The 15,176-nt window shown below is 34.7% G+C and overlaps 2 protein-coding genes across 2 annotated transcripts; both read right to left on the bottom strand.

Moving 5' to 3' along the window:
- Positions 1 to 2,869: 2,869 nt before the first annotated feature.
- On the bottom strand, positions 2,870 to 6,013 carry LOC143546577 (transcription initiation factor TFIID subunit 7-like). Its single transcript, XM_077038222.1, has 5 exons — positions 5,845 to 6,013; positions 3,719 to 3,852; positions 3,520 to 3,645; positions 3,377 to 3,437; positions 2,870 to 3,108 (listed from the first exon to the last, which is right to left on the bottom strand). The coding sequence occupies exons 1-5, from the start codon at positions 6,011 to 6,013 to the stop codon at positions 2,948 to 2,950; spliced, it is 651 nt and encodes a 216-aa protein (XP_076894337.1). The 3' UTR covers positions 2,870 to 2,947.
- A 1,531-nt stretch (positions 6,014 to 7,544) lies between these two features.
- Positions 7,545 to 9,242, bottom strand: LOC143546576 (feruloyl CoA ortho-hydroxylase F6H1-3-like). Its single transcript, XM_077038220.1, has 2 exons — positions 8,731 to 9,242; positions 7,545 to 8,153 (listed from the first exon to the last, which is right to left on the bottom strand). The coding sequence occupies exons 1-2, from the start codon at positions 9,240 to 9,242 to the stop codon at positions 7,580 to 7,582; spliced, it is 1,086 nt and encodes a 361-aa protein (XP_076894335.1). The 3' UTR covers positions 7,545 to 7,579.
- Positions 9,243 to 15,176: the final 5,934 nt, after the last annotated feature.

Below are 15,176 nucleotides of genomic sequence, written 5' to 3'. Positions count from 1 at the left end.
AATGGTCACTCAATTCAACCAAATCCCAATTGCACCAAATCTCTTGATTACGATTATGAGGTACAATACGAACGAAACTTGGTTCGACGTTGGAACCTTGATCAACCGATGATTGTGAGGCAGCCATAACAACAAATATGAATATAGAAGAAGAGAAAACAAGAGATTAGAGAACTCAAAACGTTGTAATAGCGTTTTTTGTATTTCTTTGCGTTCGGGTTTGCGTTTTGAGTGTTGTGATGAACCCATGACACCAAATACCTATTTATACTAGTAGTGGGGTGCTTGGGGGAGCCAAAAAAAGGCTATTTTTGACCCCAACGGTCAAAAAACGGCCAAAAAAAACGATTTCCAACGGTTTAATCGATCCAACGGCTAGAACCGGTTCGGTTCCGGTTCCTACCCGCCCCCACTCAGAAACGCAAGAACCGGTCACGGATCATCGGGTTGAATCAGATAGGGTCCGGTTCCTACCAAAAACGGGTAGGAACCGGTTCGGTTCCGGTTCGGGTCCACCGGTTCGGTTCCAGGAACCGGTTTTTTTGATCAACTATAGTCCAAGCTATGGATTAAAGGAATAAAAAAAAAGTTAAAATAGCAAACCAAATCCCTTTCACCCATGACCCACCCATCACCGAAAGCCAAATTGCATCACAAGTTCCCAAAACAAATAATATTATCAAGGTGTTGACTTTCAACACACCAATAAAAATTAAAGAATATAAATCATTAAATACATATATGACTGTCATGCTATAGTGAGTAGTAAGTTGTGCAACAAAGGTTGTATTAATTGTATAAAGTGGGTGACCCTGAAAACACCCTCCCAAATCCCAACCATACCCTTGTAGTCTTGTGTTGACTATTATTGTAGGGTTCTTAAAAGTCAAACATACCATGTATGCAAGGTGGCATGATGTATACTTTTGTCACTTACATAGATTCATCATGTGAATTAAAAATCAACTTTTTAATTCTTTTTGTGCAACTTTGGCTTAAAGCATGCCTCATGCACATATAAAATAAGGATAATTATGAAAAGGACCAAAAGGGCTTATGATTGTGATTTAAATTATAAAAAAATATAATTATGTTTATAAGAACACACAAACACATAAACATGAATAGACAAGCACATTGATGTGAACATTCATGAACACATGACAATCTTCGAGATTTCAAATGCCTGGAGCAAGTAGATGTATTGATGATCCAATTGACTCTATTAATAATTCGATTGCCCATATAAAACTTTTATAAATATATATACACGCACGTGCAAAGAAATAATTAAAATTCAGGCCCTGAGCGGCTTCCATGTCATGAATGAACATGAGTATGCGGTGATATGTTATATTTGCATAAAACTGGTTCAAAGCCAACATTACTACACACATAAGCATATTTAATACACTAATACACTGGCATATGCTTTCAAACAAAACATGGGGTTACAAACATAACATGATTAAGCAAAATTTATGGGTTGTTAAGACTTAAGAGACATTAGTTAAGACATGTATAGTGAATCACCAACAAAATTAATGTCAACCTCAACCATATACCTAATCTTAAGCTGTCTTCCCAACCAATTGCACAAAACAGTAGATGGTTTGATGGTTTTCCGTATAACCTAGTAGATTGTTTTGAAACATAAAAACTAAAAAAAAATAATTGTTCATGCATAACCTATTAACATGTTTTAATGGTACTTTGTTCACCCTTAGACACTAGACTTGTGTTTATCTGCCATGTGTTCTGAATATAGATTGTAGTCATTTAATATCACATAACCACTTTCATAATGTACATCTAGAGCTGTAAAAGAATCGAAACGGGCGATACATTGTTTGTGTTTGTTTGTTAAGCATTTATCAGACAAGCAAATGGTTCATGAACATTTAACCAAATGAACACAAACGAACGTAACCTGACACTAACGGGCACAAATGAACATATATTAATTTGAGATTAATAATCACTAAATCCCACAAAATCGCCCATAAATCTGGAAGTACACTACATAGTATCCAAAAAAGCTTAACATAGTGATCATAAACATAATTATATCAAATTAGTAATAGTTTTAAATAAATAAAAATATTAATAGTAAAATTCTAATAAACGAACGTAAACGGACAAACGTAAACGAACATAACCGAACGTAAATGAACGAACATTAACGGATGAACCTCAACGCACACATTACCGAATGTTCATGAACACAGTCGAACAAATGCTGCCTCTGTTTGCGTTAATTCGTTAAGCTTATTGATCGAAACTCTTTGTTCGTGTTCGTTCATTTATTAAACAGATGAACATAAATGAACTTCCCGTCACGGTTCGACAGGCGTTCGGTTCGTTTACAGCCCAATGTATATCCCAAACAACCCCTAAAAGTATGGCTCCAAAGGTTTGTTAACAGGGCACATCTTATCATCGACACAATGTCGAACTGTCAATAAGTGTGACACAATGGTACAAACATGATGTCCAAACCATAAAAGCCCCAAATGTTCAATAATGATATCTAAATGTGGGACTACCCAATATCTGAATTGGGCATCTATGTTTTGAGCCATAAGTTCTGTATAATAATACTATTCCATCAAAATCTCTTAGATCCAATGCTAGGTTATAACTTGTCTAAAGCATTTAAAGACATAATAAGTCTTAGCTTCGCAATCCCCAAATACGCATGATGCATCACTAATCAACTGTGTATCGAAGTATCGAACTATCGATTACCTCGAAAAATGTTGAAACGGCACTTAACACTCAAAAGCGACATTAGGTAATTATTAGACCCCATGTAGCTAAGTTCATTGAATATAGTAAAACGAGTTTGCATCTACCATGGTACGCGAAAAACATGGTAAATAAATGTAACATGTAGTAATATTGCAATGATGAAAACAAATTTTGAATAAGTAAAAATGGGCTTACTCTAATCCATATCAACATAAGAATCAGTATCATCAGAATCGCTTCTCTCGGGCTCCCCAACATTCATTCCCGCAGCTGAAACATCGTGTTTTGCTGCAAGTGCAGGTGCAGGTGCAGCTTTCTTCATATCACCAATTTCATTTTGTTCAGTCATATCCATATGTGAACAAAAAACTAAAGTCAAGGAAAATAAGTATAAAAACAATCATAAATGCAGGGATGGTTCAAATAAAAACCACTAAGATATATTTTTTGAGCTTCGTGATCTCTATATATATATTTTTTAATTTCTTTTTTAAATGAAAAAGTAAAAATTTAAAAATTATGTGGTTAAAAGTGATTTTCACGAGTTTTCAAATTAAATGTGGTATCAAAACGTGCGCGTGTTTAGACAAGTATAAGTAAAACTACAAAAGGATATCAAAATTTTCGGCAGTTCCACCATTCATGATGTTCAAAAGATCTTTCTCAACTCTTTGCACAAGTTCAGGCTGCAATTAATGTAAACATTAAACACCATCATATCATAATTTAAAATTTTAAAGTGCAAAAAATTTATTAAAAAAAACATACATTTAAATCAGGTTCTCTGCGAAACCTCCGCTTTCTAGTGTCTCGCATAGGAGGGGTAAGACCATGGCGGCTCTCCACTACATCCGTCAGTAGACCACCGCCACCCTCTTCTCTGACCACAATCATCTGTCACATTACACGATTATCACTATGTTCATGTGAAAACAATAATATTATAAGAAAGGCAAACACCGCCTACTTGACCAATATCTGCAGTTTTGATCAGAACATTATCATCATAAGTTTTGTATGACTCCGTGATAGTTGGAAGGTCAAAAAGTGAAGCGGGAAAACAGTCATTTCCAATTACAAATGTGCCATTCCTACTGTCGTCTGCAATGTGCGAATTGAATAATAAATGTAGAGCAAAAGTCCAGAAATTAGAGGACAATTAACTAGGGGGAAAACGAGCCAACCCGCTCACGAGCTAATCGAGATTGGATCGATAAAAATCTCAAAACAAGCCGAGCCTTAACGAGCATGATCTGAGTTTGAGCCTCAAATAAAACTCTTTAGTTATTGAGCCTGAGCTTGAACATTGTAGGGGAAGATCGTTTAGGCTCGTCGAGCCTTGTGTTTTTTAAAATTTTAGCTCTTTTGGACTTCTATGTATTAGTTTCATACTACACAACCGGGCTCAAGCTCGTTTAAGGTACTGCACATGAGCTTTGGCTTGTTTAAGGTTTTCTCAGAATATATAAAAGTAATATAAGACTGTATATAAATTAATTAATAAATAATAAACGAGCCAAGCTCAAGCTTTAGAAAAAAAAAGTCTGTAACAAACCAAGCCCAAGTTTGAAAAACCAACTCAAGCGCCGAGCCCAAGTCTGTTAAGAACAAGAGCTCGAAACGAACCGAGCTCGAACATTAGAGAAAGAGCTTGAAACGAGCCGAACTTGAGCTTAAGAACAAGAGCTTAAAACGAGCCGAGCTCGAGTTTGAAAAAAAAAAACAACTCACGACCCGAGCTTGAGCATTTGAACAAGAGCTCGAAACGAGCCGAGCTTGAGCTTAAGAACAAGAGATTAAAACGAGCCGGGCTCGAGTTTGAAAAAAAAAACGACTCACGACCCGAGCTCGAGCATTTGAACAAGAGCTCGAAATGAGCCAACCTTCAGCCTCATCGAGCTTAGGCTTGGGTTGGCTCATTTTTACCCCTACAGATAACAATATGTATGCATATACAAAAATAAATAAAAATCATAATTTGAATTCTAATTTCGAATCGTCTTCAAAATCCCAAATTCGTATTCGATCACTAAACTCGAACCAAACCGAACTCAAACATTCATAAACCGAATTCGAATTCAATTTGCATCAAAGTTTGCGTCTTCAGACTCCATATCTAATATTGTGAGAGAAATGAGATATGAAAATGTAACTAACTAACTAACGTAACAAACTCTATATAATTATTGAAACAATAGCTAATTTCAGTTCATGATCTCACCCGAGCTCGAGCTTTAAAACAAGAGCTCGAAACGAGCCAAGCTCCAGCCTCGTCGAGCTCAGGCTCCGGTTGGCTCATTTGCACCCCTACAGATAACAATATCTATCCATATACAAAAATAAATAAAAAACATGATTTGAATCCGAATTTCAAATCGTGTTCAAAATCAATACATTCTAACCAAACCGAATTCAAACATTCATAAACCGAATTCGAAAACTATAACCGATTTTTGGACTTCTATGTATTAGTTTCACAATACACAACTGAGCTCGAGCTCATTTAAGGTTCTGCACACAAGCTTTGGCTCCTTTAATCTCAAAATATATAAAAATAATAAAAACGGTATGTATATTAATTAATAAATAATAAACTAGCCAAGCTCAAGCTTTAGAAAAAGAGCTCGAAGCGAGCTTTAGAAAAAGAGCTCGAAACGAGCTTTAGAAAAAGAGCTCGAAACGAGCTTTAGAACAAGAGCTCGAAACGAGCTGAGCTTGAGCTATAGAAAAAGAGCTTGAAACAAGCTGAGCCTGAGCTGAGCTAGAGTTTAATAAACGACCGAATAAATAAATAAATAAATAAAAATCATAATTTGAATTCAAATTTCAAATCGCATTCAAAAATCACAAATTCATATTCAATTACTAAATTTGAACCAAACCGAATTCAAACATTCATAAACCGAATCATAAATTCGTATTTGATCACTAAATTCGAACCAAACCGAATTCGAATTCGGTTTGAATCAAATTTTGAGTTTCTCGATTCTAACATCCGGAGAGAAATGAGATACAAAAATGTAACTAACTAGCTAACATAACAAACTTATTATTATTATTGAAACATTAACTAATTTCAGTTCATAATCTTACCAGTGAATAACAAATCCAGTGAGTTATTATTATTATTATCAGAATCATCAGAAGAAGCATTATTATTATTATTATTATTATTATTATTATTATTATTCTGTGTTAACAACAAACGTTCAATCTGCTCAGCAACAGAAGCTGGAACCCTAAGCACAAACTGCTCCTCCATCTGTATATAATACTGAGAACAAATTAAACACTAATTAACAGATAATTGACTCCACAATACAGTTAATTTGAAGTACGCGAATTAGATTGAAGATTTAGGGTTTATTACAGATTACAAAATCACGACAATTAATTAACGGAGTCACCGGAGATTGATATCGTACCTTGGTTCGTTGCTAACGGGAAATGATGATGGACTGTGTATCGGTGGCCGGAATCCGGTAACGAGTGCAGTCTCCGACGGAGCAGAGGTGTGGGTTTTGATTTTATAGGTTTTCAAAACACCCGGTTTATAACCCGGCCCACTTTAATAAAATAACGGGTTTGAGCCAAACAGGTTCGCAGTCTCGTTGACTGAAGGTATCTGAAACCAGTTTTGGACCCGACCCAAGGTTAGCATGTCGTTTTTTTCGTAACTATTTTATAACCCGAACATAATATGGTTGAGCATTATTTCTCGTAGACCGGGTTATAACCTGAACCCATTTTGTACAAACCGGTTTTTATTATCTGTTGATTAATTCGGTTCGGGTTATAGCTTAAACCAGTTTTTCACACCTCTAACTAAAATCATTTTTATTTTTTCCCTATAGAATAATAATATTCACCCTAAGACTAAAAACTAGGAGAAATACCTTTTTGACGCACCTTGAATGGTACGCTACAAGCCTTTTAGTACAAAGTCTTTTTATTTTAACAGGTACGTATGTGGTTTAGTTTGTTTAAAAAAAAATAAGAAAAAAATTAGGATATTCACTCAAAAAACACTTTTTTTTGTTTATTTAAATATACAAAAACTTTCAACCCTTTTATTCGTCATCTACACTTTTCAACCCTTACTTGTGTGGATTGACGAAGAAAATGGTGAAAAAGTTTTTGTTTATTACATAAAAAGTAAACTAGGGATTTTTCGTATTGTGCACTTCTGCATAGTTTTGCGTTCTAGACCCAACTCCCACATTAGTCCAACGTTCTCTTCTTTGCTACTTCAAGTGGTATGTGTTTTGCACTTCTGCGTGGGCTCCGATTACTTATCTTCATCACACTCGGAAGAACGGTAACACATTGAACAACTCACTTACTCACCGTTTCAACCTTGACCCGAAACCTAATGGAACCTGTCCTGCCTGATCCAGCCCAAGCCCATGAAAAAACAAGACAAGCCCAACAGCCCAACATTTGAAAAATCCATGTGCAACACTTGATCGGCTAAGAGGTTAGATTTTGTTCTTCCTAATTAAAAAAAAAAACTTAATAAAAGTTGTTTGCGTAAACCGGCCAACCGTGATTGACTAAGTGCACTTTTTTGTAGAGTCAAACTCACGGACTTTATCAATACTCCGCTAAGGTAAAGCGTGGTGTACGATAAACAATCCCAAAATAAAAGTAACAAAACTATAAACTAGTAACGAATTGAAAGTTTAACTTCTCGAATTTAAGGTAATCGATACGTTGATATCACGCATCAAAGGCTTATACAAGCTTGATTCTTCATACATTACATATGACCACTCATTTATTCATAAAACAAAAAACAAAAAACAAAAAAAAAGCATATAGTTTTGTTTCACACCTTTGCAAAATCAACAGTGACCTTCCCATCATGAGCCTTTCTAAAAAAATGCTTGACATAATCCGAGTAGAGTACATTTTTGTAAACCGGTTTCTCTCCGCTCTCAATCACTTCCGCCAGTGGTCCAATAATGTCACTAGGCCTCGGGTTGACAAATATCGGGACCGAAATCCTGTTATCGTTTCCATTAGCAATAACACGATGCTCAACGCTTTTGTACTTACCGTTACTCATGATTTGAAGTGCGTCTCCAACGTTGATTACCAAAGATCCACTAACCGGAGGGACATGAACCCATTTCATAGAATCTATGTTTCGTACGTAAAGCCCCCCAATGTCATCTTGAAGTAGTATTGTGAGGGTGGATACGTCTGAATGACGGCCCACACCGACAGTGAGCTCAGGGTTAGGACATTTTGGATAGTAGTTAAGGTTAATCCTCTTTGATCCCATTAGAATCGACTCTTTAGTTTCATCGATTTCTTTTACGTTTAGTCCATTCATTAGTATCTTGAGCAGCTTCTTGACAACGGTTTCGGAACTCTTTATATATTCCAAAGCTTGATTCCTGAGGTGACAAAGATACTTCATATTTGAAACACTATAAAGCAGTCACATATGTGATCAAAATATAGCTTTAAAGTTAACTATTCAACAAAAACTGATAGATTAATAAATGCTAGATTTTTTGTTATATTATCTTACATTTTTTTTTAAAAAAAAGGCCATACAATTTTTTTTAACTATTCAACAAAAACTGATAGATTAATAAATGCTAGATTTTTGGTTATATTTTCTTAAAAGCTTTTTTTTTAGAAAAAAAAAGGTTATACAATTATGCAATTTTTATTAATCAAAATGAGTACTAGTGAAAATTTTAAATCATATAATACCTGATTTTTAGTAAAAACTTTGACCTCTAGTGAGACTTTCAAAGTTTAGAGTTAACATACTTATTGACATATTTTCTTCATTTTTTCTTGGATAATTTTCATCTGCCAACATTGGTTATACTAAATCCAAGATTTATGCAACATAAGTGGATTAATATTTACATTAATTAAAAAAAACAATTTTTGAGGGCATACCGTTTGAAGAGTTAGTTAATTAAGTTTATCAGCTCTAAATTAAACAAATACTTGTACCTGCAAACTGGAGGCCAAAGGGAAGCAGCCTCATCATCAGAAACAAAGAACAAGCTAAGATAATCCTTCCACTCGAGCGCTTTCTCCGCTTCAGGAGTAAAGCTCGTACCAAACCGAACACTATTCGTAACCGATTGTTCTTTCGAGTATTTCAGCTTTTCTTCCGCAGGCAACTCATAAAACTTATGAGTTGCATCTTTCACATCTTCAAGAACATGCATAGGAACTCCATGGTTTATTATTTGAAAAAAACCCCATTTTTGCACGGCATCACATACCGCTTTTTCCACTTTTGGGTCATCCCACTTCGACAAGTCAATAACCGGGATGGAATCTTTATTAAATTCTTCATTGGTAGTATGATCAAACCGTTCTTGTGGCGGTTGAATGTATTGGTATGGTAATGTCTTGATCCCCAGGTCTGATAACCCTTTGACTCCATGACCTTTGTTCACCACAAAGTCAAGAATGTTGAGTGGGTTTGAGTGGATAGTGGAGATTGATGGAGCCATGGTTCAAGAAATGTGTGTGTGATTAAGTGGATAATTATTGTGATGGTTCAAGAAGCTAGCTTGGTTAGTATTTATATAGAAACTCAAACTAGCTAGTGGGATATAAAAGATTAGTAGCAGTATTCATGCCTTGTGACATGCATATGCATGGCTATACACATTCCGGTTGGTTTGTGAAAGGAACAGTTTAATTATATTTCGTGTTATTAATATTATTAAACAAATGTTTGATTAACTAAAGCTGATATTTTTAAGCAAAATTATATTGATTTTATTTTCTGTTTTTTTTCGGTTGTATTTTAATGATTTAATCTAGTATATTTGATTATCTTTTATAAACTAATCTACAACCATCCCTCAATTATAGATTAACGACAATTTGTGATTCGTTTCTCAGAATGAAATGGAATTGGAATTAGAATTTTCATAGGATTTGGAATTGTAAGGAATTGGATTTGGAATCTGAGCATTCCAATAGAAATTGGAATTTGAAGAAATTGAAATCCAATTCCATTCTTGATGTTTTTGTTTGACAAATGAATTGAAATCGATTTTTTTTAACGAGGATAACACGGAAACATTTTAGTCTTTTTAGATTTTTTGTTTTTTATTTATATTTTGCGTTATGATTTTTTTTTTTTGAATTTTTTTAGGGGTTTCCTATTAAGATAAAAAAACCCCTAAAAAAAATTCAAAAATAATAATAACAAATTCATAACTAAAAATATAAATCGAAAACAAAAAAAGTTAAAAAAAAAACTAAAATGTTTTATTCATTGTTCTCGTAAAAAAAAAGATTCCAACGAATTCACTTGAAATCCTCCACATTTTGGAAGGATTTAGAAACCTTTATTTAAAGGAATTGAATTCCAATTCCAATTCCTTGACAACCGAACACATCAAAATGGAATTAGGATTCCAATTCCAGCGAAATGAACACACTATGTCATAGGATTTTTAATCCAATTTCTTTGAATTCCCACAAATTCTATGAAACGAATGCGTCCTAATATTTTATAACATTATGTAAATCTACATATACTATTAAAGTAACACAAGTTTTCCACATGTCATTCAATTAGACCCTCTGCGTAGGCTGCCAGGCAACACAATTTATATCTTATGAATCCAAAAGATAAGTTAATATGTATATTAAATTTAACTTTTTTATTTTACTGTTTAACCACCCGTGTATCATACGGGTTCTATCATAGTTAAACATAATTATGTAATATCATATACAGTTTAAAAGATTTTAAATCCAAAAGTTATTTACTTTACCGCAGTTCAAACTGGGTTCAAATCTTAATTTATAAAGAGAACTTCGATTTTGGTCTTTAAGATTTTTTAAACTTATCAGTTTTGGTTCAATAGTTTATTTTAGGCTTTTATGATATAATATTTTCATTAACATCATCCACTAACCGTGGAAGTTAGGGTTTTTTGAGGTAAGCTTTTTTAACCTTTTCACCACCACCACCACAGATAGTCCACGACCATCAGTTTGCTCAATCCCATCTCCGACAACCAGCATCACAGTCACGTAACCACGTTTTTCAGATTTGTGGGGTAGGGAATTGACGTCTCCGGTGAGGTCAGGAAGAGGGAGACGTCGGGATTCAGAGGGAAAAAGTGGTGGTAGTCATTTATGATGGTGATGAGATGGCCGAAAGCTTGCTGGAAAAATCGAACTTGCCGGAAGTAGGTTGGAGAAGATGATTTGATGGTGTGGGTTTAACTCTATAATTACTAATATAACTTTGTTTTTAATTAATTTATTAATGGTAAGGGATTTTGATATGAATATGAAAAGAAAACATATGTAATTGTTTGTTTAGGTATGAGGAAATATGTAACTAAAAGTGTTAAGTAAGGGAAAATATGTAATAATCACATTCTAAAAACCATCTCTTTGACTCATGTACTTCATTAAATCAAAAGTCCTAGCACTTGTAATTATTGTTAGGTATGCACATCGTATACGGAACACTCTATACATTTCACTTGTTTCTATTCCACATATTATGGTTGATTGGCTATTTATTGTTTTTATATCTTTTCTACTTATGGTTAATAACAACCGTAATCGAAGAATATGTTTCTTTATCGTGTTATGTTTATTATTATTTGGTTATATACGTAGCAAGTAAAGAAGAATATGCTATTTTAGTTTTCGTGTTTTAGCTTTTTTTTTTATTTTTTTTTATTTTCTTTTTGTTTTCCTAGATACCTGAAACCTGATTAACCCAACCTGAAACAAGCCGAACCCAAAAAAAAACCGTAAGATATTTGGATAGGGTTTCGAGTCTAAAATTAAAACTTTGAAACCCGAAGAACCTGACCCGAAAAATCTGAAACCCAAAAATAAACCTGAAGAACACCCTACACAACACTTACCACTACCTAAATTATAAAAACCCTACTCACGTAATTTAATGCGTAGGATGAGAAGGCTCTTAAGAGTCGTTCTAAAAAGTAAAAATAGAAAAGTAAATACATAAAAAGGTAAAAAGCCATATATTGTATAACATATTATTCTAAGCTTTTGGTTGTTATCATGTGTTTCTACAACTAACTTGATTCTTCGCAAATACATTGTGAGGATGGACCACTTGGCGTACAACACATATATTCCATAATTCTCAAAAGGCTATAGGTACAACACATGCTAGAATTGCCCAATCGCCCATTTATTCACAATAATGTTGGCCTAAAAATATTTCAACCATTTTGAGTTTTGGCTTCCACTACATAACTTGACGAAAACGGACTGAATTTTCGTAGACTCATCACCTTAACGCCCGGGATGGAAAACGTTCGTGTTTTACCAACGCTCGTGTTTTACCTATAGTATTGCTATATGAACGTTATAAAATGCAAGCTGCATTCAGATCTAATATATGTTACCTTCGTTACAAACAAAATAAAACTTGGAAGCTACCATATGCAACTTGACACGTTATTAACAAAATGCAAGATGATGCCATTCACATGTAAAAGGTTATAACTAAAATCGGAAGTAAAAGCAGCCAATATTTCAACCTGTTAATGTAGTAGTAGTATGAAGACGTCATTCAAAAGACACCTGTTAAGCAACACACTTACACAAGCAACACATTTACACAACTCATTGCAAAAAAACAAATTACAAAAGTGCTCATCCGTCCTTAACCATCAATTCACAACCATAGTCATAACTACCAAATGGTAGTTGGCTGCAAAACAATCAGCAAAACTTGTACTTTGTATTATGTAAAGAAATTATTATCTCACCTTGGGGTTCTCAAGAGCAAAAAAGCCTCATATGCAATCAGTTCATCAATTGTATAAACCTCCTCCCCAAGATTATCAGCACCAACTGCATAAAGCCATAAACCACGGCCTCACCACCAGCAGCATCAGCTTCACCAACAACATTAAACACAGCCACACCCTGTAACATCCGGCAATTCTCATAATAAAATATTACTATTTAGATTTGGAGAAAATTATTTATTTTGAATAAATAATAATAACTAATACAAGATTGGGCTTAGAAATAAACATGGACACAGGAATGGAATATAGGCCTAAGGTCCATGAGTTTGAGGTATAAATACATCTTAAACATCCTAAACACTAGCCACCTTCCATATTTTCCACACACACTGAAAACACACATACACAACTCCTATTTTGGGATCCAATATTTACAAGAATGAATCTGACGTGTTTATGTTACAAAAATCCAAGAAGCAAGAAACGCGTAAGGTCTAGTCCAGTTCAAGGTTGTGCTTACAAGGTATGCTTTATGCATAAAGCTTGTTCGTTCATGTTTGGTTCGTTAGTGATTTTAAGATCTAGTCAAGTCGGGTTGTGCAAATAGATAAATATTCGAACTTTATTCTAAACGAGTTTAGATTCTTGAACTAACAACAACAACAACAGCAACGTAAATACTAATAAAAATGATAATATTAATAATAATATTCAGCATGTTTTAAACAAGAAAAGCATATAAGTTTATAGTATGGAGATAGAAACATAGATCCAAGTGGCTCTATTGGTTAAGGTTGATGACATGACGAGCTTGATGTGTGTACGAGACTATCCATATTGAAGTTTAGATTAGAGAAACAAGTTATTATGTAAAAAGTTTTAGTTTCTACTGCAATTGTAAGTGCTTCCGCTGTGATAAACTGAGTTCATGTGTAAATCCAACGTTAAAGTAGGGAACCCTGGTTCGGGGCCTTACACACCCATAACATTAAGCTCAGCTTCACCAATAACATTAACCACACCCACACCACCAACATTAACCTCATCTAATGCTTCACCACCCGCATTAGCCACACCCTCACCACCAACATTAGCTTGATCACCACCTAGTACATCAACCTCATGATCAACATTAAAATTAATATCGGAGTTGTCAGGAATATCAGGGTCTTGCATATTCAACACGCACTTCTCTAAAACATGAACAACTTCCTTAACAACAGCACTACCTTCATTATCAACAACAACATTATCCTCAATCTCAAGGATTACAACCTCATCCTTTAGAATAACCACCTCCTCCACATCCTCATCCTTCAGAAAAACCACAACATCATCCTCCGCATCGTCATGCTTAAGAACAACTTCTTCCTCAACAACACTACCCCCGTTCACAACAACAATATTACCCTCATTTGCAACATTCACAACATCATCCTTAAGAATAACCACCTCATCCTCTACATTCACAACATCAAAATACTTGTTAGAAGTAGTAGACTTGACTAGAGATGCACAAATCGGTTTTTTTTAAAAAAACCGGTTCGGTTAAAAACCGGACCGGTTTTTTTTATTCCCATACTAACCGGTTTTTTTAAACCGGACCGGTTTTAAAACCGGTTTTTTGTATTTATAATATGGACCAGTTAGAACCGGTTTTTTTTAACCATTTTTTTTTTTAAAAAATTTTCGCGATTTAAAATACGAGCGTTTGTTTTTTTTATATTTTGTAAATAATGAAGACCATTAAAAATACAAATATTAAAATTTCATTTAAAATTCAACATTAAAAATACAAACATTAAATGTTGTTTTTAACGAACTAATACAAACGATTACAAACTTAGGGATATTGTCTTCGTACAAACAAACAAATCATTAATACATGACTAATTTTCTTCGCTACCCGATCCCGAGCTATTTCTTAGGTACTCTTCGTAGGCGGCTTCTTCATCGGTCATTGCTTGAGTATATCCTTCATTAACCTTGTCTTCATACAAGCCCGCTTCATACTCCATTTCCCCCTCGAGTGAGCGTTGATGTTGTGCCCTATCTAAAGAGTCCAAGTAATCCTTGTAGTAAATCGACATCTCTATAGCCGGTGCAGTGAGTCGAGTCCTCCTAATCGATATAACCCAGCCAGAAACAGAAAAAACAGACTCCGAAGCTACCATGGAAGCTTGGACCGTTAGTAAATCTTTGGCCATGGCGGCAAGGATCGGAAACTCATCCTCCTTACCTCTCCACCAAGCCAGCAAATCAAGACTTCTAAATTCATCCGGAGTCATGTGTTTCACAAAGTTGCTACCACTGTACCTTCCAAGTTCACTGCTTGGGGTGTTTACTTTTTGACGTTTACCGGCGTCTTCCCAAATCATGTAGTACATCCCCATTTCAAGGTCGGTTTGGGATTGGGATTGGGCAGCAGCTCTCAACGAGTCATGAATTTGGGAAGACGACCCGTATCTTGTTAAGTAGACAACATACATATTTGAGAAGGTAGTGTTGAAAGTATTCCTTAAATTTGGCTAAAAAAGGGGTTTTCAGCGGTGTTTAACCCAAGCTCATCACAAATTTTTTATATTAAAGATTCAACACCACCAACATTGATGCAAGGGTTTAACGCAGCAGCACAAGTAAAAACACCGGGTAGTTCTTGAAAATATTTTCTAAATT

This window comes from Bidens hawaiensis, unplaced genomic scaffold, assembly GCF_021521415.1.
Source record: "Bidens hawaiensis isolate Kalapana, Puna unplaced genomic scaffold, B.hawaiensis_p1.1 tig00014404_1, whole genome shotgun sequence".
In the NCBI taxonomy this organism is placed as follows: domain Eukaryota; kingdom Viridiplantae; phylum Streptophyta; class Magnoliopsida; order Asterales; family Asteraceae; genus Bidens; species Bidens hawaiensis.
This window is presented reverse-complemented; position numbering and strand designations above follow the sequence as displayed.